The sequence below is a fragment of the Canis lupus genome, chromosome 17, assembly GCF_011100685.1.
Source record: "Canis lupus familiaris isolate Mischka breed German Shepherd chromosome 17, alternate assembly UU_Cfam_GSD_1.0, whole genome shotgun sequence".
Classification (NCBI taxonomy): domain Eukaryota; kingdom Metazoa; phylum Chordata; class Mammalia; order Carnivora; family Canidae; genus Canis; species Canis lupus.
In genome coordinates this window covers 19,682,133-19,703,405 of record NC_049238.1, presented here as the reverse complement: position 1 = coordinate 19,703,405, position 21,273 = coordinate 19,682,133, and the positions used below count along the sequence as shown (strand labels likewise).

General features: G+C 48.6%; 1 protein-coding gene across 14 annotated transcripts in view; it reads left to right on the top strand.

Moving 5' to 3' along the window:
- Positions 1–17,776, top strand: part of DTNB (dystrobrevin beta) — a 244,842-nt gene extending 227,066 nt beyond the window's left edge. For 6 of the 14 annotated variants that reach the window (XM_038560959.1, XM_038560966.1, XM_038560964.1 and 3 more), the window contains 4 exons: positions 8,028–8,187; positions 8,974–9,138; positions 15,558–15,592; positions 17,429–17,776. In XM_038560959.1, the coding sequence (XP_038416887.1) occupies positions 8,028–8,187; positions 8,974–9,138; positions 15,558–15,562 (330 nt within the window). In that variant the 3' untranslated portion in view covers positions 15,563–15,592; positions 17,429–17,776. Of the gene's footprint in view, positions 1–7,858; positions 7,964–8,027; positions 8,188–8,973; positions 9,139–11,850; positions 11,905–15,557; positions 15,593–17,428 lie in introns of those variants that run through there. The other 8 variants (XM_038560968.1, XM_038560967.1, XM_038560962.1 and 5 more) reach the window with 4 other exon arrangements.
- Positions 17,777–21,273: the final 3,497 nt, after the last annotated feature.

The following is a 21,273-nucleotide window of genomic DNA, read 5'->3' as shown; positions in this document are numbered from 1 at the left end:
GTGATTTATTGACCTACCAGGATGCCAAACCAGTGTTGCTCTGCTGGAGCCAGAATTCACAGAAAGCTCTGGACAGTTCCATCCTCACACTGTTTTAATCCAACGTGGCCCTAAAGCCCAGGGCTGGTACTTGAGATCCGTTGGGGAAAATTGTGCCTTCCTGGCAGTCTTCACCTTTCTCTTTCTACTGCTCTGAACAAAGACAGCTTCTGGAGTCTGTTCTTCATCTTCTCAGAAAGCACATCCTGGGCACTGATCCCAGGAAGAAGGCCTGATTCTTTTCAAGCTGATGGTGGGCAGTAGTTTCATTTCCTGATCCTAGAGCTTCAGCCACGTGTGGCTGGCCACCTCGGGCATCCCTTTGGCCTCATCCCCCATCATAATTTTCCTATTAAAATATTTGCGGAGGTTCAGTTTCATGTTCTTAAAAAGCAACCTAGTCATTTATCTTGGGTCTTGCGACTCTGACATTCAGTCCTCAGGCAGCGGTGCTTGGCCCAGATCTCACTGAGGGAGATTTATTCAATAGTTGCCATGTGCTTGATGCTGGGTCGGCCCTCTGCGGGGATGACAGACAACTGTCACACAGTGAAGTGAGTGAATTGCACAGGCCACATGCTCAGGTAAGCAAAAAAGAAATCTTGAACTGGACTTCATTTCCCTCCTGAGTGCTTGCTGTCTCAGCTGGACAGAGTCTGGGCATTTCCAGGCAAACTCTGAAGCTAGTCATCTCAGATTCTTATCACCCTTCCTGCCCCAGAAATGGGTGCTATGCCTTGGGGAACTAGTGCTGGGCGCTGTGGCATCAGGGAAGGAGTATCCACAGCTCCAACTTGATATATGCTGAGGCTGTTATGTCCTTTGCTTGTGGCCAGGCCTGGTTCTCTCCTCACTCTGCAACTGAAGCAGCTGAACTCATCGGCTTCTCTAGCAGCCAAGGTGCACACATGATCTCAGTGAGGCTTTAACTCTTCCATGACAGAGAGATAACTTGAGGCTCATTGCCTCTGCAGCTGGAAAACCATTGGCTGCTGGAGTGCATGGGGTCCTTCCTTGATGTCCAAGCAAACCAGGCATTGATCTTGAGTCTGTGCCTCTCAGCTCTTAGAGGCCCCAAAAAGGTCCTGGCTTCACCAGTGTCCACCACTTCTGTGATCTCCTGTGTCCCAAATTGTACTGGCTCATAGGACGTTCCTACAAAGCCATGCCACTGCATCACACTTTCTTTTTTTTATTTTTTATTTATTCATGATAGACACACACAGAGAGAGAGAGAGAGAGAGAGAGAGAGGCAGAGACACAGGCAGAGGGAGAAGCAGGCTCCATGCAGGGAGCCCGACGTGGGACTCGATCCCAGGTCTCCAGGATCACGCCCTGGGCGCTTAAACCGCTGAGCCACCCAGGCTGCCCTGCATCACACTTTCTTGCTTTTCTACAGATTCTTTTTTTTCTTTTAAAGATTTTATTTATTTGACAGAGAGAGCACAAGCAGGCGGAGTAGAAGGCGGAGGGAGTGGGAGAAGCAGGCTCCCCACTGAGCAGAGAGCCCTATGCAGGGCTCGATCCCAGGACCCCGGGATCATGACCTGAGCCGAAGGCAGACACTTAACCAACTAAGCCACCCAGGCACCCCTCTACAGACTCTCTTACCTCTTTCCTAGCTTCATTGTCTCGTTTGGGTTGAGGCTAGGACTGCTAGATCTGGCTGTTTGTTCATAAGCACTTTCCAAACCAGAGTGAATTTTATACTTTATTATTTGCCCCCTCTCCCCCTAAAAATGGCCAAAAAAGTAGAGAATGATGGTGAGTATAGGATAAAGGTGGAGGTGGTTCCCTAAAATGCAATGATTAATACATGATAACATTATCTAACCAAAACAGGATTCCTGAGATATTGGGGAAAAAAAACACATACCCTAAAAAAAAATAAATAGTAATAAATATTTTATAAGCACTGGCAGAAATAAAATATTTCACAAAATAGAATGTGTTTGTCAGTGGGAAATATTGTGAAGTTAAACAATAGCAAAAATAGCAAAAAGATTTCATAATATTCCACTGTATGGATAAACCACATTCTGTTAATTCATCCACCAATCAACTTTTGGTTATTTCCACTTTTGGCCTATTAAACTGTAGCCAATGGACATTTGTGTACAAGTTTTGGGTAGGCATATGTTTTCATTTCTCTTGGGCAGGTAAGAGTCAGGTTGCTGGGTTATATGGTAAGCTTATGTTTACCATTTTAAGAAACTGCCAAAGTTTTCCAGAGTGGTTGTACCATGTTACAGTCCCATCAGCAGTTTATTTATTTTTTTAAAAAAAGATTATATTTATTTATTTATGACAAACAGAGAGAGAGAAAGAGAGAGGCAGAGACACAGGCAGAAGGAGAAGCAGGCTCCACGCAGGGAGCCCAATGTGGGACTCAATCTCGGGACTCCAGGACCACGCCCTGGGCCGAAGGCAGACACCAAACTGCTGAGCCATCCAGGGATCGCCCCCATCAGCAGTTTACAAGGGTTTCAGTTTTTCCATATCTGTTAGTCTTTTTGATTGTAGCTATTTCAGTAGATAAGTGGTATTTCATTGTAATTTCAGTTTTCATTTCCCTACTGATAACTCATGTTGAGCATTTTTCATGTGACTATGAGCCCATTTGTACAACTTCAATGAAATATCTATTCAAATCTTTTTTTTTTAATTTTTAAAGAGATTTTATTTATTTATTCATGAGAGACACAGAGAGAGAGAGAGAGGCAGAGACACAGGCAGAGGGAGAAGCAGGCTCCATGCAGGGAGCCCGACGTGGGACTCGATCCAGGATCACGCCCTGGGCTGCAGGCGGCGCTAAACCACTGCGCCACTGGGGCTGCCCTATCTATTCAAATCTTTGCCTGTTTTGTAGTTGGGTTGTTTATCTTCTTAATATTCAGCTGCAAGAGTTTTTTATGTGTTCTGGACACAAGTTTGTTTTTTGTTTGTTTAGTTTAGTTCATTTTTTTTTCATTTCCACTTTTTGACACATTAATTTGTAAGATATTTAAAGTGTACATTGGGGTGACCTAATATTACACATACATGGTGAAATGATTCTATCTAGGTAATTAATATATCTATAATCTCACATATTTGTCTTTTTATATGTGTGAGAACATTGAAATTTTACTCTCTTAGCAAATTTCAGATACACTGTAGTGTTCTCAACTATAGTCACCATGTTTTACATCAGATCCTCAGACCTTATTTCTGTTGCAGCTGAAAGTTTGTAGCCTTTTACCATCCTCTCCCTATTTTCCTCAGCCCTCAGCCCCAACTACTTTTCTACTGTTTCTGTGAGTTTGACTCTTTAGTTTCCACATAGAAGTGAGACTGCAGTATTTGTCTTCTCTCTAGCTTATTTCACTTAACATAATGCCCTCAGAGTCCATCCATAATTGTTGCAAACAGCAGGACATTCTTTCTAATGGTTGAATAATATTCCATTGTACATAATACACCACATCTTGTTTGACCATTTATCTGTGATGGGCACTTAACGTTGTTTCCATATCTTAGCTACTGTGCATAATGCAGCAATAAACATAGGAGTGCAGATATTTCTTCTAGATCCTGTTTTCACTTTCTCTTCATCTTTTTTTTTTAATTTTTATTTATTTATGATAGTCACACAGAGAGAGAGAGAGAGAGGCAGAGACACAGGCAGAGGGAGAAGCAGGCTCCATGCGCCGGGAGCCCGACGTGGGATTCGATCCCAGGTCTCCAGGATCGCGCCCCGGGCCAAAGGCAGGCGCCAAACCGCTGCGCCACCCAGGGATCCCTCTTTTCATCTTTTGAAGAACTTCTTATGTTGTTTTCTGTAGTGGCTGCACCAGTTTACCTTCCCACCAGTAGTACACAGGAGTTTCCTTTTCTCCATGTCTCCACCAATATGTGTCTCTTACCTTTTTTATAACCACACCTTTTGGTAACAGGTGTGAAGTGATATCTCATTGTGATTTTGATTTGCATTTCCCTGATGATTCATGATTTTGAGCACCTTTTCACATACATGTTGGCCATTTGTATATCTTCTCTGGAAAAATGCTTGGTTCCTCTGTCCATTTTTTAATTAGATTGTTTTTGTTTTTGCTGTTGGGTTGTATGAACTCATTATCTATTTTGGATATTAATTTCCTTATCATATGTATGATTTACAAATATTTTGTCCCATTTGGTAGGTTGCTTTTCAATGGTTTCCTCACTGTGCAAAAGCTTTTTACTTTTGATGTAGTCCTGCTTGTTTTTGTTTTTGTTGCCTTAGCTTTCGGTGTCAAATTTTAAAAAATCACTGCAAAGACCCACAATTTTTTTTTATCAGATATAATTTACAAATATATTTTCCCAGCCTGTGACTTATCTTTTTATTTTTCTTAGTGGTATCTTTTTGATAATAGTTTTATGGAGATATAATTCACACAGTATCTTTTAAAACCTAAAATGCAGTCGTTTTTACTCTATTCACAGAACTGTGCAACTATCACCACAATCAACTTTAGAACAGTATCACCCTCTGAAAGAATCCCACACCCCCTTGCACTCGCTCCCCATTTCTCCCAGGCCCACAGCCCCAGGCAACCACTAGTCTACTTTCTATCTCTATGGATTTGCCTGTTGTGGACATTTCCTGGAAATGCAATCAGATAATATTCGGTCTTTTGTAACTGGCTTGATTTCTCTTACTACAATATCTTCAGGGTTTCCATGTTATAGCATGTATCCTAACTTCATTCCTTTATTTGCTGAATCCTATTTGGTCGACCCTTGAACAGTGGGGGGGATGTTAGGGGTACTGACCTCCTGCACAGTCACAAATCTGTGGATAACTTTTGACTCCCCCAAAGCTTAACTACTAATAGCCTATAGTTGACCAGTAGCCTTATCCATAAAATAGTCAGTTAACATCTATTTTGTATGTTGTATTACATGTATATGTATTCTTATAATAAAGTGAGCTAGAGAAAAGAAAATGTTGAAGAAAGTCATAAAGAAAATACATTTATAGTGCTGTGCTGTATTTATTTTAAAAATCCACGGGATCCCTGGGTGGCGCAGTGGTTTGGCGCCTGCCTTTGGCCCAGGGCGCGATCCTGGAGACCTGGGATCGAATCCCACGTCGGGCTCCCAGTGCATGGAGCCTGCTTCTCCCTCTGCCTATGTCTCTGCCTCTCTCTCTCTCTCTCTTTCTGTGTGACTATCATAAATAAATAAATAAATAAATCCACATGTAAGTGGACTGTGCAGTTCAAATCCATGTTGTTCAAGGGTCAACTATATTCCACATTTTTATTTAAATCATTCATCAGTTGATGGACACTTGGATTGTTTCCACTTTTCAGCTGTTACATATCATGCTGCAGTGAACACTTGTATACAAATTATTGTGTAGCCCCGTGTTTTCATTTCTCTTGGGTATACACATATAGGAGTAGAATAGCTGGGTCATATAGCACTCAGTGTTTAATCTTTTGAGGAACTGCCAGACTGTTTTCTAAAGCAGTAGAAATGCACCGTTTTCCATTCCTGTCACCAGTACGCCGTGGTTCCATGCTCCACACCCTTGTCAACACTTGTTATTATCTGTCTTTTTTATTGTAGGCATCCCAGTGGGTGTGAAGTGGTGTTTCATTGTGGTTTTGATTTGCATCTCCCTAATGGTTCATGATGTCAAGCATCTTTTCATATGCTTATTGGATATTTGTATGTCTTCTTTGGAGAAATATCTATTTAGGCCCTTTGTCCATTTTTAGATTAGGTCACTTGTCATTTTATTATTGTCAAGAGGTTTTTCTGTATTCTAGATATAAGCCCCTGATCAGATAGATGATATGCAAAAATTTGCTCCCGTTCTGTGAATTGTCTTTTTGCCTTCTTAAAGGTATCTTTTGAAAAAAGTTTTCAATTTTGATGAAATCCAATTTAACATTTTTTTTGTAGCTTGTGCTTTATGTGTTATATCTAAAAAACTATTGCCTAGGGGCCCCCCGGGGGGCTTAGCGGTTGAGCGTCTGCCTTTGGCTCAGGGCGTGGTCCCAGAGCCCCCAGATCGAGTCCCACATCGGGCTTCCTTCATGGAGCCTGCTTCTCCCTGTGTCTGCCTCTCTCTGTGTGTGTGTCTCTCATGAATAAATAAATAATATCTTTTAAAAAATAAAATAAACTATTGCCTAATCTTGTCTTCTAAAAATTGTATGGGTTAGTTCTTTTTTTTCTTTTTAGATTTTATGTATTTATTCATGAGAGACGACAGAGAAAGAGAGGCAGAGACACAGACAGAGGGAGAAGCAGGCTCCATGCAGGAAGCCCGATGTGGGACTCGATCTAGGGACTCTGGGATCACGCACTGAGCCGAATGCAGACACACAACTGCTGAATCACCCAGGTGTCCCTGTATGGGTTAGTTCTTATGTTTAGTATGATCCCTTTTGGGTTAATTTTGGCATATAATGTGAAATAAGGACCTAGGTTTCTATCATTTGTATCATGGGAAGATCTTAGAAAGTATGCTAAGTGATGAAAGCAAATTGCAAAATGATATGGGTGGTCTGATACCATCCATGCAAAATTTAAAAGCATGAATATCATACATTATTCATAGTTATATATGTACACATAAGTAAAAAAATTCACCCCAAGATTTTTATAATCATTGACTCTGAAGGGGTGAGAGGAGGGACTGGGCCTAGACAGGAATGGTGGTCAAAGGGGTCTTCAGACTTATCTGCAATGTTCTTAGGTTGAAGTGAATTTGACAAAATATGGACAGTTATCAGTGTGGATGCTTTATCATGTTATACTTTTTAGCTCTCCGTATATTTTAAATTTCTCAAAATACACATACATGTGCTTGCACAAATCAGAATTAAGAGTCACGGAGAACAAACCATTTCTGTCTAGTGCAGTGCCTATACTGGCTGAAGCATTGAGGTAAGGCTTTGTTCATATAGGCCGTCAGCATGTTTGGAGCAGATTCTGTTGTGTGGGGAGTTTCTGAGCTAGATCCCCAAGAGAGAAATCTCTTCATCTGAACTCATTTGCATACTTTGGCTTATATTTTCCCAGTTTTGCTTCCATAAAAAACCCACTATATACCACAATCAGTTTCCCTTGCTCTGAACAGCAGCAGGGCCCAAATCTCAGGCAGCTCCCTTTAAGTTGAATTTTTAAATGTTATCCCATTGCTTTCTCCAAAACTATACCAGAGCCTTCGCAAGTAAAGTTCAGTTTCCACTAAACATGTGTCCATTCTTACCTGGTCCTCATGGAATGCCCCAAAAAGATCTCACTGTATGTTTGACAAGTACAGTGACCTGGCCCCTGGGAAGCAGCCTGCAGCTGAGTTCTGACACACACTCAGGCACGTGGTTTATGTAGCCTGGGAGTTGCAGAGGTACAGAGTATATACGTCATTGCCCTTGGAGTAGATGGTTATTTCCACACTTCCATGAGCTATGTTGCCTGGCACAAAGCTCTTCCTCTTTTCATCGTGTTTTTCTTCCATAATATGGGTACAAAAATGTATGCCCTTTCTATTCACAAGTTGTTGTGAGGGGGTCAAATGAGATAATGTACATAAGTGTGCTTGCAAACAAAAATTAAGGATGTTTGTATATCATTTCCTAACTGTGTGGCCCCAACCTGGCTCTGAACCTGGACCCAGCTACTCTGTCAATCTGTCTACCTGCAAGCCCACTCCCTCCATGCTAGCCTCTACTTTCCCTCCCAGTCTTAGTCCAGTCTCATGGCTTTCTCTCTCCTTCTCCCTGCCCCCTCTTCCTTTCTTTTCTTTTTTTTTTTTTCCTTTTCTTCCTCTCTGCAGTCCTGGAGGCAGCCCGACTCCTTCCTTTCAAATGTGATCCTGCAGTGCGCTGCCCAACTGAACCGCAGCTGTGTCGGCTGGCTTAGATAGACTGCGAAAAAGCACTTTCCCCTCCCTCAAAGAGGTAAGATACCTGAGATAACATGTTTTATGTCTTTGATTCTCCCAGGCTCAGGCCACAGGGTCACCACATACATCGCCCACACATGGAGGTGGCCGCCCAATGCCCATGCCCGTCCGCTCAACGTCAGCTGGCTCCACCCCCACCCACTGTCCACAGGACCCCCTGAGTGGAGTCGGGGGAGACATGCAGGAGGCCTTTGCACAAGGTGAGATTTGGGAACAGGATATAATGGAGAGCTAGAGGGGTTTGGAAACATAAACACGATTCCGACTGAGATTTTTCCAGTTTCTTTTCTTTTGTGTGCATAACTTTAAGTGATCCTGATTTTCATATATGGTATAAATAAGTCAAGTGCTGGTCCCTTCTCATTAGATGGGCTGATCTCCCAATGGGAGGTCTACAGGCTGTATGTGTGTGTGAAGAGCAGGCCTCCAGGACTTCTGTGCTCTTTTTCCCAGGTTAAGGGAAGTGCCTCATCCTTTGGGCTTTGCCTCCTCCAGAGAGGAAGTGGATGGAGCAATTCCTACAGTTGTGCTTTGCCTGGGAAGTCTTTAGAGCAAATTAGAGGAGGAAGTACTCTAAGAACCCTAAGTAGGACTTTGCTGGACACACGTTGAGCACAGGATTGTCACAACCAGCTGTGTTATGTAATTGGGGGATGACTTCGCAGCTGAGGGAGAGACCAAGAACAGGATGGTGGAGCTGCTGGAGAACAAAGGCCTGCCTCAGGCCAACTGTGGGCCGTGTTCATTTTGGAATCCAACTCTCTTGATTGTGGCTAAGAATCTTCAGGTAGAGAAGAAGAGGGAGGAGAACGAGGGTTTGGGTGCCTCGTGCCTCTCACATGCCCAGGAGTGGGTAGAGGTGCTGTGGCTGCCTCTCCCCTAGGTGTCCTGCACCAGGTCCGGGGCCTGGCAGACTGAGGCGGGCGCTCGGCTCTCTTCTCCACATCCACCCACCTGGCATTGCCATCTGCTCTGACTGTCCTCAGGTACGAGGAGAAACCTCCGCAATGACCTGCTGGTGGCTGCTGACTCCATCACCAACACCATGTCATCCCTGGTGAAGGAGCTCCATTCAGGTGAAGCCCAGAGCTCCCGCACGGCCTCATGCCTCCCCTTCCAGCCCCATGGCCTCCTCACTTCCTCAGCACTTGGTAAAACATCCTCATGCAGCACGCGCTGCCTCAGCTCACCTCTCAGTCTCTTAGCCTTCTAGGAACGCGCTGGACATCCTCACCCAGAGAGCCTCTGTCCCGCACTGGGCCACACGCACACAGTTACACATTATGTTTCTCTTAAGGATATTCCTTGTAGAACAAACACTGTCAAGAGTTTAAAGAAATTCAGATCTCTGTGCACATACACGTAGCCCCTTCCTCACCTAACTTGTCTTCCAGCAGTGCTGCATCTGCAGCCGCTCTTTCCTAGGGATGCTCGACCACCTCGTTCTGAAGCTTTCCTGGATGACCGGAACCGAATCAGCCACAAAAGCTTCCGGACTTTCTCCCAGCTGCCTTTCTGCTTTCTCCTCTTTGATTTAGTTTGGAAACCCTATTGTCTCCTTTTGTCCATGACTAGGCTCTGATTTCACATGAAGTTCGCGGCCGGAGCCTGTTGCTCTTCACCCCCGCTCTGTTCCATCACACGTGTGGCTCCTTCCTCAATCTCTCCCACACTTAGCTCTTTTGGTGACTTTCTGGAGATGCTTACCTTGTTTCTCCCCTTACATAAAACCCAGGAAAGAGAGAAGAAATAAAAGGCCATTCCCATATCGTCATATTTTCCCCGTCAAAAATCCCCATGACTCTCTTAGTTTTGTAACTGCCAGATGTTTACTAACCTGTTTACAGTGGTCAGATTCCCATGTTCCCAATTAGACAAATGGGTTCCCTTCCTAAGTGCTACATATGGCTCTCTTTTGTTTCTTTTCAGCTAATATAGTCTTTTAAATACCTCAAAGTAGATAAACAAGGTTATTAAATAAAAAGATAAAGCAGGTTTTTCCATGGGCTGTTCAAACACATCCACTGAAACCATCAGTCCATGCTCTTAGGGCAGAGAGGTGTATGTCCTCAGACCTTCAAAGGACAAAACATATACCTTTAGTGTTGTCATGGGGCTGGCCCATGGCTTCCCTCTCATATCTGCCGATGTCCACTTAGAATAAGTGCATGGCCTAGGTTAGTTTTTCCAAGGCAGTTAAGATGCTGGTTCTCCCGTGCGGGGAGTATGAAGGTGACGCTGTCTCTGTTCTGGTACCATTTCTCAACCCTTGTCAGAAGCACCACCCTCTCCATAAACACACAGAAATAGAAGAGGTGACTGCCCTTGAGATGACTTCACAGGTGATTAGAAAGTCCCTTCCCTAATATAGTTTCCCAAAGATGCCAGAAATCCTACTTTTAGAAGGAATTTCAGGTCATGGAAATTAATCCACCTAGTGCCTCACGACTAGAGTTTGGGCAAGATCAATGTCTCATGAGCTCATCACACTAGGAGGAGAGGTAACTGGACACCATTAAACACACAGCACCCAGAGAGCCACCTCTGATGCTCTGCTCTCTCAAGCCCTGAAGTCCACAGGTAGATGTGGACTAAGTCTGCAGGTGACACCACATCTTTACAGAATGCAGGAATAGACTCCCTTTACATGTGAGGCTGCCAGCTTCTCAGTGAACAGGAGAGGCTTGCCTGGCACCCTCACATGTTTACTATCACTGCTGGAGGTTCTGTTAGGATGAGGTGAGATACTCAGATTGTCTTTAAATATTTTCCATACCATGTAAACATACTATTTATAGCCATAGCTTGTCCTCCTCATCTTTTAAAAAACATTTTCACAAATAACAGAATCTTAGGTTGGAAAAGATCCTAGAAGTCATTTAATCCAGCTTGCTGCCCAATATAAAAGTCCTCTGTTTGGATATTGCCAGTGAGCGCATTCATGACCAGTTCTCATCATGGGGAGGTTCTTATCATGAAGCCAAAATTTGCCTTTCTGTAAGCAATTCATCCTCATCCTACCCTCTGAAGCTACCCAAAGTAAATCTAGCCCTCCTATGCCTTTAATTTAGCTCATTAAGTATTTGGTGGCTGGTAACATGGCTGTCCCTATGCCTTCTCCTCTTGAAGGTGACTGTCCACTATTCCTTCAGCCATTCTTACATTCTTAATGTGACGTGGTTTTCACTTCACCATTTGGTTGCTTGCACTAGGATGTGGCCAAGAGTTTCAAGGCCCCAATTCACAGTGAGTTCCCGGAGCTGAGAGCACTTCTCCCTATCACGGGGTATCTGCTCCCTGCACAGCACAATGAACTGTGACCTCCCTGAGTGAGGCCCCTGGGAAAGCAACCTGAGAGGGCATTCACTTTTTCCACACACAGCCACTTTGCCATTCAGTCCTTTTAAGTTTGTTGTCAGCTAAAACTTCCAGTTTTTGGTTGTTTTCTCTTAACAGAAGTTAATGTAGGTATTCCTCACCACGTATTTGGATGGTTGCTTTCTTGAACCTGACTGCAAGATATTAGGTGTATCTCTAGTAGATGTGGTCACCTTAAGGAAAGCAGGCATAGAGATGAGGGAGCCACCCCCACCCCAGTCACCAGGGAAGCGGGCCACAGAGCCCTCAGCAGGCTGGGTGACCTCAGCCTGTGCCGCCCCTAGGGGCTCAGAGCTCATGGCTAAGTGCTAGGGTGTGCACCGTGCATGGTGCAGATGAGGTGAGTGTCAGCGCCCTTGGAGGCCTGTGACCCTAAGCCTTTAGCTAGGTTTTCATCCCAAGCCTGCTAAGTCACTCCCTTCACCTTCCTCCCGTGCTTGTGCTGTGCTGAAGGGTCACGGGCCACTTTGGACTTGTTTTCACAGCAGAGGAAGGTGCAGAGGAAGAAGAAGAGAAGAAGCAGAATGGGAAAGACAGAGGTAAAGGCAGCTCACAGGACCCCTAGTTTGAGTGGGAGGCAGAGCTACTTAGCCCCTGAGGGAAACCAACCCCCCCCCTTTCAGCTCTGCTTTTCTTCCTGCTGCCCTTTCCCCAGAGCTTTCAGATCCCCACAGTGCCTTCTGTCTGCTTTCCCCAACTGGCCATCAAGGAGGTGGTGGTGTCAGGTGATCAACAGAAGCTGCCTCATTTCCCAATTCTATGAGAGATGGTTCAGATATAGAAAGTAGATACCAGGAAAGCACACAACATGACCCTTTGCCTCCAGGAGTTTATAATATAGTTATGGAGGCAAGACAGAGATATGCAAAATAAATAGGAGATAAAATGAAGTGGCAGGAAAAGTTAATCATCAAACTTCGAGTGTGTGATTATAAATACAAGAAGGGTTTCTGCAAAGGAAGAGATTATTGTGGGCAGAATAGCCAAATGGTTTTGTGACCTCAATGGAAGAATTAAAAGCAATAAAGAAAGGTATCAGCAAAGGAGAGTAATGCCTTCCTAGTTTTATTGGATATAAAACCTGCTTAATAACTTGTTATGCACAAAGAGCTGTGCTAAATGATGTCCGTATATTATCTAATTAATACTTACCAACCCTGAGAGATATATAATGATGCCCCTATTTTACCAATGAGAAAATAGGCTCTTTGAACTGGGTCTTTCTGACTCCGTGCCTCGCACTCTTAATCTTCATGTGTCTGTGTTATGCTGAACACATAACATTTGAGAGTTAGCCGTTATTTCTATCATATATTAATATGTGTATTTTCTGGATTCCTCCAACCATAAGCTCCACAAGGTAGAGGTTTTGGTCTCTTTTGTTCAGGAGGTATCCCCAGCGCCCACAACAGTGCCTGGCACATAGTGGGATATCAGCAAATGAACAAATACAGGGAAATAAGCCACGTGATGTGCTGGAGAGTGCTTCATCAAGTTGGGAGTGGGAGTGGCCCCAAGGAGGCTGGGCTATAGAAGACATGCCCACTCTCTCCACCTCTGCTGCATGCTCTGCACTGAGCACACCCTTTCCGTGTGATTTCACAGCCCACGAGGAAGGATTTGAGACAGGGCTCAGAGCGGTGACATCGCCTGCACAGGTTGTAGTAGCTGGCAGAGCCGGGATGCAGGCCGGGCGGCTGACTCGGCCCCCGTGCTGTCATCTGAGTGGCTGGTAGACTAGGCAAAGCGAGAAAAGTGGGAAAAGGGAAAGTGGGAAAAGACTAGGAAAAGTGGGAAAAGGAAGGGTGGGAAGAAGCTGTGTGGGAGCTGCAGGCAAGGAAGGTGCGATGGGAAAGGAGGAGCGCCTGGGGCCGAGCCTCTGCAGCGCCGCCTGCCCACGGGGCTAGCATGGGGGAGACAGGCAGGTGTTCGGAGTCACCACCAGGACTCGGGGGCGGCCGAGGAGGATACAGGGAGGAGAGAGAAACGTAGTCCAGGTGCCACAGTTGTCTAGTGAGTCAGAGCGAGGCCTGCGAGGCAGTGGACGGTAACTGTGAGGAATTGAGGAGTGACGTATGTGGCACGGTCACCAGAATGTCAGAAGTAGGGGTCAGCTACGTCGGAGACCTCTAGCAGTGCTACAGGGAATGGCAGAGGAGAACAACTTGCTGTGCTGAGAGCGGATGAGGAAGAAGGCAGGAGGCTTGTCATGCAAGCGGTGAAGAGGGGAGGAGAGGCACAGAGACAAGGTTACACTCCATAAACACGTGCTGCAGTCACACGCGCACACACACAACCCAACCGGATCCCGGCGTTCATGTGGAATGTTCTTGGCTAAAGACGTAACAGCTGCTGCTTTGGCCTCTCTTCCCATTGACCGTCCCTTCCCCATAGCTGTTCCCATGGCTTCTCCTCAGCCTCCCTGCATTCCTTGCGGCCCACGGAGGGTGGCCCCGACCCCTGGGGCCTTGCCCTGACTGTGGACTGCAGCCCTGGTCCTGGTTCAGGGCTGGCTGCAGGCTGTGTCTCCCATGTGGACGGGCATGGCTTCCCTTGCCTACCGCCTCCTGGCCTCGGGGGCCTGTGTCTGCACCCATCTTCCCTGCCAGCATCTCTCCTTTCTGGCCCTCTTGCTCTTGAGGTCTCCCCATGTCTCCTCCAGTGCACACAGCAGCCTTTCTGTCTGTCCCTGTGAGACCCTGGGAAGGCACCTGAGTTTCTGTTTCTGCAGCCTTAGGTGCCATCCTGAGGGAAAGAGTGTTAAGAGTCGAGGTGAGACATGAGTGTGGTTTTAAACAAATGTTTGACTCTCAGCATTATAGGGGTCCCAGGATATGTTTTTGTAGCGGCACTGGAGTCAGTATGTGGGTTGGGGTATAAGGCGAGTGTTTTTATGGATGGACCTTCTGATTGTCTGCCGTGGTCTGGGCCTGAATTTTTACTGTAGACCAACATGGCAGTAACTGGTGTCACCAAGGCATCAGAGAACAGTAACTGTCAACCATAGAGAAAGAGGAGCTTTGCTTCTTTGGGATTGAAACCATGCGGACCTAACCTAAACACAACTTGGTCAGCACCCTGTCAGGCAGACATAGTCTGCTCGGTGCAAAAGCCATGAGAGCCAAATGGACCCTTCCGAGGAATTCATGACCGAGCTGGACTTCCCCACCACGTTCGCCCCTACCGCAGCCCTCTCTCTGCCTGCCCCTGGATCTCTGGCTGGCTGCATCCTAGGGAACGCTTCTGCTCCACTGGGGTGCCCTCGGACTTCACATCCCCTCACTGCTCCCCTGGAGTGGTGAGGCTTGTAACCAAGACCGCATAGATGAAATCGACTAACATATTACTTCAGAGCCCGAAATTCATCTCAGCCCCTCCAGAGCCTCATTTTATGCTCCTTGTCCTTTAGAATTGCCTCTCCAGAACCTGCCACCCACGTGTTGGGAGCTGTAAATGCAGCTTGCATGCCCTGAGAAGGCTCGTGCAGGTCTGGTACACTGACAACAGTGGCCCTCTGTGAATTCTCAGGGTTTTGAGGGTGCAGGCAGTGTTCGAGACCCAGGGCAAGCAGCAGTGATTTAGCATTCCCGATCAGATGTGCCTGCAGGCAGGAAATACTGCCTGTATCAACATTTAATTCCTTCTCACCTTGGTCACTTTCAGAATCAGGGGATGGGCCATGCCCCCTGATGTAACCGCTCCCTAGATTTCCACGTTAGTACTATTATTCTCCTCCCAAGAATGCTTGTCTGGCTGGTTTTTTTTGTTTGTTTTGTTTTGTTTTGTTTTAATTTATTCATGAGAGACACACACAGAGAGAGGCAGGGACACAGGCAGAGAGAGAAGGAGGTTCCATGTAGGGAGCCCGATGTGGGACTCGATCTGGGGACTCCAGGATCACACCCTGGGCCCAAGGCGGGCACTCAACTGCTGAACCACCCGGGCTGCCCTTGTCTGGCTGTTTTAGGTTTGTGGCAGTTGCTGGTTGTAGGTAGCATGACTCTCCCAGCCTGTTTCATAACTGGTTAGGAAAAGTCAGCATACGGGGAGGGGAGAGAGGAGAGGCAAGTCCAGAAGCCTGGCACAGATGAGGGTCTGTGGGCTGGGGAGTCAGTCCCCTGGGAGAAGACACAGAATGGTGAGGAGACCCTGGGTGTGACGTCCGTGTGTTGTTTGTGTCCGTGCTGTACAGGTTAGCAGAGGAGCCGGGACAGAGAGGAAGAGCGGGTGAGTACCATGTTCTCCGCCCTCCCCACGACCCCCTTCCCTTTGCAGCTAAGGTCTTCCTTCTCCTCCTCCCTTGCCCTGGTCACACTCTCCAAGCCAGAGCCATCCTGAGGGATGGAGATTCAAGTGAAGGGTCTCCTGTAAAGAGCCCAGCTCTACCTTTTCCCTTTGCCCCAGCCCTGCCATCATACCGTCTCAGCCCCTCTCCTGAGCTCGGAACCATCCTGCTCTACGTGGGGCATGGCCTGGGCCTCGGGCGGGACCTGTGTCTGGATGCAGCTGGCAGACCAGGAGCTGCTAGCTGAAACACACTCTGGGAGCAGGCGGCCGAGGCCGTCTGGCCACCTTTGCCACCTTGCTCCTGGTGGCCCATGCCACTGTCATCTCTCTCCAGGGGTCCAAACCACTGCCCTTGGGTTCCGACACCCAGACCTGTGACCTGCCACTGTGCCTGACCACAGATGGAATTTCAGGCATGCAGGATCACCCTTGCTCCACAAAGCCACCCAAACCCCTTCTCATCAGGCCTGCCAACCCGCACCCTCTCACATCCTAAAACAACTAAGGAGAGCACAGAATTCCCCAGAGGACAGTGCTCGTTGCTGTAGGAATTTGGTCTTTCACATCTTTCCATCTGAGGACCTTAATTCTGCTTTCCCCCTAGTTCCAAGATATTACGGCTTTGGGGCCTCTCTGTAGAAAGAAGGGATGAAAATAATTGGGCAACCAAAGCTGTGCCAAAGAAGCATTTTTTTCCAGGCTAGATGTCTTTGGTCTGGTGAGATGTCTTTATCCATCTTGCCTCCCCTCTCCTCCCCAACTTCTTGCTGGTGAAAGTCAGGCCATCTTCCTCAGTGACAGACCTTCCAGGCAGAAGAGCCAGGGCAGCAGCCCCACTATCCTGTACAAAGAACTTTCCCAAGCCCTTCTGAGGCGTCCAATCCTGGAGCAGCCTCCCAGCCCTTTCCTGATGACCTCTCCCCCATCGGCCCCAGGCCATTGAGGGGGTTCTCTTCTCCTCTCTGTTGTCTCTGGGAAGCACCCACGCCCCTGGAAAGCTTGACGCCTCCGGGGCCTGGGCATGGCTCTGCCCGAACCCACTGCACATTCAGGCAAGGCCCTTCCCCATAGCAGGCTGGGATGCCCCAGCCAAGGAGGGAGTCAGGAGCTGACTTGCCCCTCACAAGCCTGCCAGAGCCCCTCTCCCCAGGGCGCAAAGGAACCAGGGGTAAGGAGAAGGCACGTGGGAGCCATCCGTCTCACCTTCCTCATGCAGATGAGGAAATGAAGCCCACGACCTGGGAGCTCGGGGCCAGAAGCAGGCTCAGAGTGGGCTGCCCGGCGCTCTCCTCTGAGCCTGTCAGGACTTACGAGAAAGGGTCAGGGGAAAAGCAGGACACCTCAGGTGGCTCAGTTTCACAGACCCTTCCATTCTTCTGTCTTCTGGCCTGAGGCTAAGGCTCCCTTCCCTCCCACCCAGGGTTTGTAGGCACTTCTCCAAGTTGAGGGTCCTTCTTCCCAGTCACAACCCTTCTTCCCAAAACACTACATTCCAAACCTTGCATCGTGAGCCCATTTCCCTCTTCCTTGAAACATTCCCCGACGCTGTGACCTCAGCAGCAACTCCAAAAACTCCAGGTACCCCAGAAAAGAGATTGCCTCTTTCCCTAGAAGGGGGTGTGAGTGTTACCAGTTCTTTGCATCTCCCAAGTTGAAAGGGAAGCATCCCCGCAACCCCACCCCAGGACATTGTCTTGCCCCAGCAGATGTTAGCAGCATGTGCTCGGAGGCCCTCTCCAGCACGCCCCTGAATAACAGCGCGTCTGTCCTATATAGGCACAGGGAACATGCAGCAAGCTGGCGTTGACACGAGGAAGGCGAGGCCCTCCCCCGGAGGCGCATTCCTGTCCATCTTTCTGCTGCACACCTGGACCAGGCTTGCAGGCTGCCAGACGTCACTACCTGGCAGGGAGCAGGGAGCCCCAGCCGGTGGGAAGTGGGAGGGACCGCCAGATGCTGCCGCTGCCACTGCCTCCGCCGCCGGGTGGGCCTCCCCCTTGCACAGTCCTGCATGAACTAGCATCTTCATCACTCCCCTCGGGCCACGAGTCTCATCTCTGCAACAGGAATTTACCGGGAGGTTGGAAAGAGAAAAGAAACAGCACGAATCTCCTGTGTGTGTGACCCTGATGGAGTTCTTGCCGGCACATGGGGTGCCCCCCAGGGTGGGGGCACAGGATCCCTTCCTACCTTTGACCTTTAAAACCCGACAGATTTTCTTCCCCGTATCATATCGTGCAAAGACAACTTCGGGCCTTGCTCAGTTTTACAGACATTCACACCCTGGCCACAGCGCTAAAAATAGCCTCCTTCCTTTCTCTCACACTGGTTAGGCTTCCGCCCCGTTTGATGCCGAGGCTCTGCAGCCGAGGCGGGAAGGGGGAGCCGAGAGCTTGCACTGCAGCCCTGGACGGCTCCTCCTCCAGCAGCCAGAAGATTCTTTGCAGCAGAGCCAGCGGCCAGCCAGGCAGGGAGCACTGACCCGTGACCGCCAGAGGGAGCACTGACCCCCGGGCGCTGTGCTCGCGCCGCCTCTCCCCTTCTCAGGGTTCCATTCTGCTCTGGCACACATGATAATCAATCCCAATTCCCGGTGATTTTCATTTATTTTTTTCTGCTCCCTGGGCTCCAGGATGTTATTTTTAGTAGGAGAACTGCTATAAATATTTATAAAGGGCAGCGACTGGAATGAAGTGAGAGGCCCCACAGCTGGCTCTCTCATCCCCCCGCCCCACGCCTCTGCAGACCCCTGCCCACTGCCTGAGGAGGCCGGTGCAGAGCCAGAGGGCTCAGCCCGCAGCCACACACGAATGGGAGTCACGTGGAAACCTCGTGAGGGGGCAGTCGGGGGGAAACGGGTGGGGTTAACTCTGCATCCTTCCCTCCATCACTCCCACCCCTGAAGGAGGTGAAGGCTTGTGTGGGGGAGTGCTGGGCCCAGTACCTCCATGTCATGAGTACTAAGTGTGAGGGGCAGGTGCAACTTGGATCACACTCCAGCTGTGTGAGAGCAAAAAGGAAACAGGAGCCTGAGGAGAAGCCGCCTTGCCTGTGGAGGGCTTGCCTCCCACAGCAGCTCCTGAGCGCCGCCTCAGCTCAACTGTGACCAACAGGGAGCCGAGGCCCTGGAAGGCCAGCAGGGGCTCTGGTAAAATAAAAGTACTGGTGGAAAGGTTCTCCCACACACTCAGGAAACAGGGATCCAGCCTTGCCCAGAGGGCCAGATGGGGCAAGAATGAGAGTGACCAAATGGAAAGTTCTGGGGGACACTCCGTGCCAGCCAATGGTGAGATTAGGTATGGGGGTGGCTGCAGCAAGGTCTCAGGGATGACTCTGTGAGGTGACTATATGCTTCCCCCACGATCCTGACTACCCACACCTTGTACCCTGCCCCTGAGCACAGGGCGGAATTCCACCTTCCAGTTCCTCACATGAACGGTTTGCTTCTTCCAGAACAGAAAGAGCCAGAGAACAGTCAGATTAAAAGAACCAGTGGCTCCCAAACAGCCAAGTGCTCAGGCCAAGGTGCACATGGTGTGTAGTGTCCTCCGGGCCCCAGGTGTGCCCCTCCACATCCGGGAGGCTGCCCAACTCCACAAGGCCCCAGTCACCACTCAGCAGGTCCTCGAGCCAAGGAGAAGCCTTCACGTCCTCAGCCACAGGAGAGGCTCTGGACTCCCAGCCTCTCACCTGCACATAAAGAGTGAGAAGGGGGACTCGAGAGCGCCAGGGGGATGAGCTCCAATGCCAGCATGACCGTGCATGGGTGTTGGGTTTTATATCAATTCTTGCTGACAGCTGCGTTCCTTTACGGCTAGAACATCCACCATTATCTAAGGCCCCGAGGTGCCTCCTGACTTTTTGGCATCTGCTTTAGAATGCAGATCTGTATCAGAAGTTTGAAGCTCGTCCCTTTGCTCAACTCTGACCTAGAACACAGGTGTCATCCTGTAGGGAGGCACTTCCTTTTTAATTGCTCTGTGACCATCTAGGAGTCTAATTTAACCTGAGCAGATGATCTTTTAAGAGAAGTGACAGATACAGTCAGCATCATAGACCCCCTGGGCCGGTACTTTGTGGCTGTGAAGACCCCTAGAGAGGTCCCAAATGTGTCCTGGAGGAAGTGGAGGCTCTAACACGCTCAAGTGCAGAAATCCCAGCCGTGCCGAGGTTCCATGTCTTTTCACAGCCCCCTCATCCGCTGCTTGTGCTCTATCCACTGGCTGACTCCCCCTCTTTTGCATTGCTTACTCCCTGCTCCTGTAGTCCGTGACAGCTTCAGAAAGGTGCAGTTGCTATGGCAATGCCTAGAGCCATCTGAATTCCTGCTGCAGCTTCTGGAAGAAAAGGCTGATGAAGAACCATTCAGTGGATTCCAAATCTAGCCTCCGCTGGCCTCTCCTAAGCCAGGGGCCAGATGACTGTTACAAACTGGGAACGTGGGAGGTAGGTAGGCCACCTTCCCTGGGGAGATACTCCCATAGCAGCAAGCCACGTGCATCTGAACAGGTTCTCCACGTGTGGATCAGAGAACCAAGTGAGGCTTCTACCCGGGGCTCTTAGGAGAGACACGATACCAGTGGTTCTCAAACTCAGAATCAGAATCCCCCAGAAGGCTCAGTAATATATGGAGAGCCAGATCCCACCCCCAGTTTCTGATTCGGTAGCAGTTCTCATAAGCTCCTGGGTGCTATTGGCACTGCTGGCCATGTGAGGACCGCCATACACACTTATGAGCAGGAGTAAGGGTGCCGGAGCCATGGCCAGTCAGGTGGAGAAAGGCCAGAATCAGTGGTCTATTCTAAAGGAAGAAAAAGGAGGGTGGAGGGTTCTTAGCGATCATTTTTCTTGGATAGGTGCCCTGGGGAACGTGTGTCAAGACCAGGGATCCTACACTTTTCTTTTGACTCCAGCAATCTAAACAAAGACCTCTCCCCCCAGACGTGTAAGAGGGGCAGCATTACAAGACCGGCCCTGAATATACGGAAGACCAGTATCCCCGATGCCCAGTGACTGAGTGGGTCTTGCAGTCTAGAGTCTCAGCAATGGGGGAGGCTGAGGGCCTGCCTGACTCCAGAGGGAGATGGGGAGACGTGTGTAACAGTCACCCGGTGCCCCCAGTTAGAGTTTTACACCAAAGTGCTTTCCCCAGAATTCAAATACCATACTCCACGCTAAAGAGTGTTTGGGCCCCAGCTGGGCTGCTTGCTTTCAGCCCACCTGAAACTCTGACCCCATGAGTAAAATTCTAAGAGGACATGATTACTGCTGGGCCCAAGATAAGGGTTGCAGACCTTCCCAGTTATGAGTAGATCCCATGGGTACTGACACCTTCTCTGCACACTTAACGGTGCCTGGAAAACCACGTCTGTGGGGGTGGGCTTGATGTCTCTCCTGCCCAGGTGTGCTTGCAAGCAGGTGGAGCATGCTGGTGCCATCAGCCTTCTGCCTCCTACTCCAAGGGGGCACAGCTAAGGTAGGGCCATGGTATGAAAGAAGTGGGCATCAAATCAGTTTACAAATTCCAGAAAACAATACTAGCTTTCCCGTCAGGTGAAAGTTTGGATGGGTGGTAAGTGCTTTCGTTTTGAAAATGTATAATTCCTAAGGGACACCAGGAG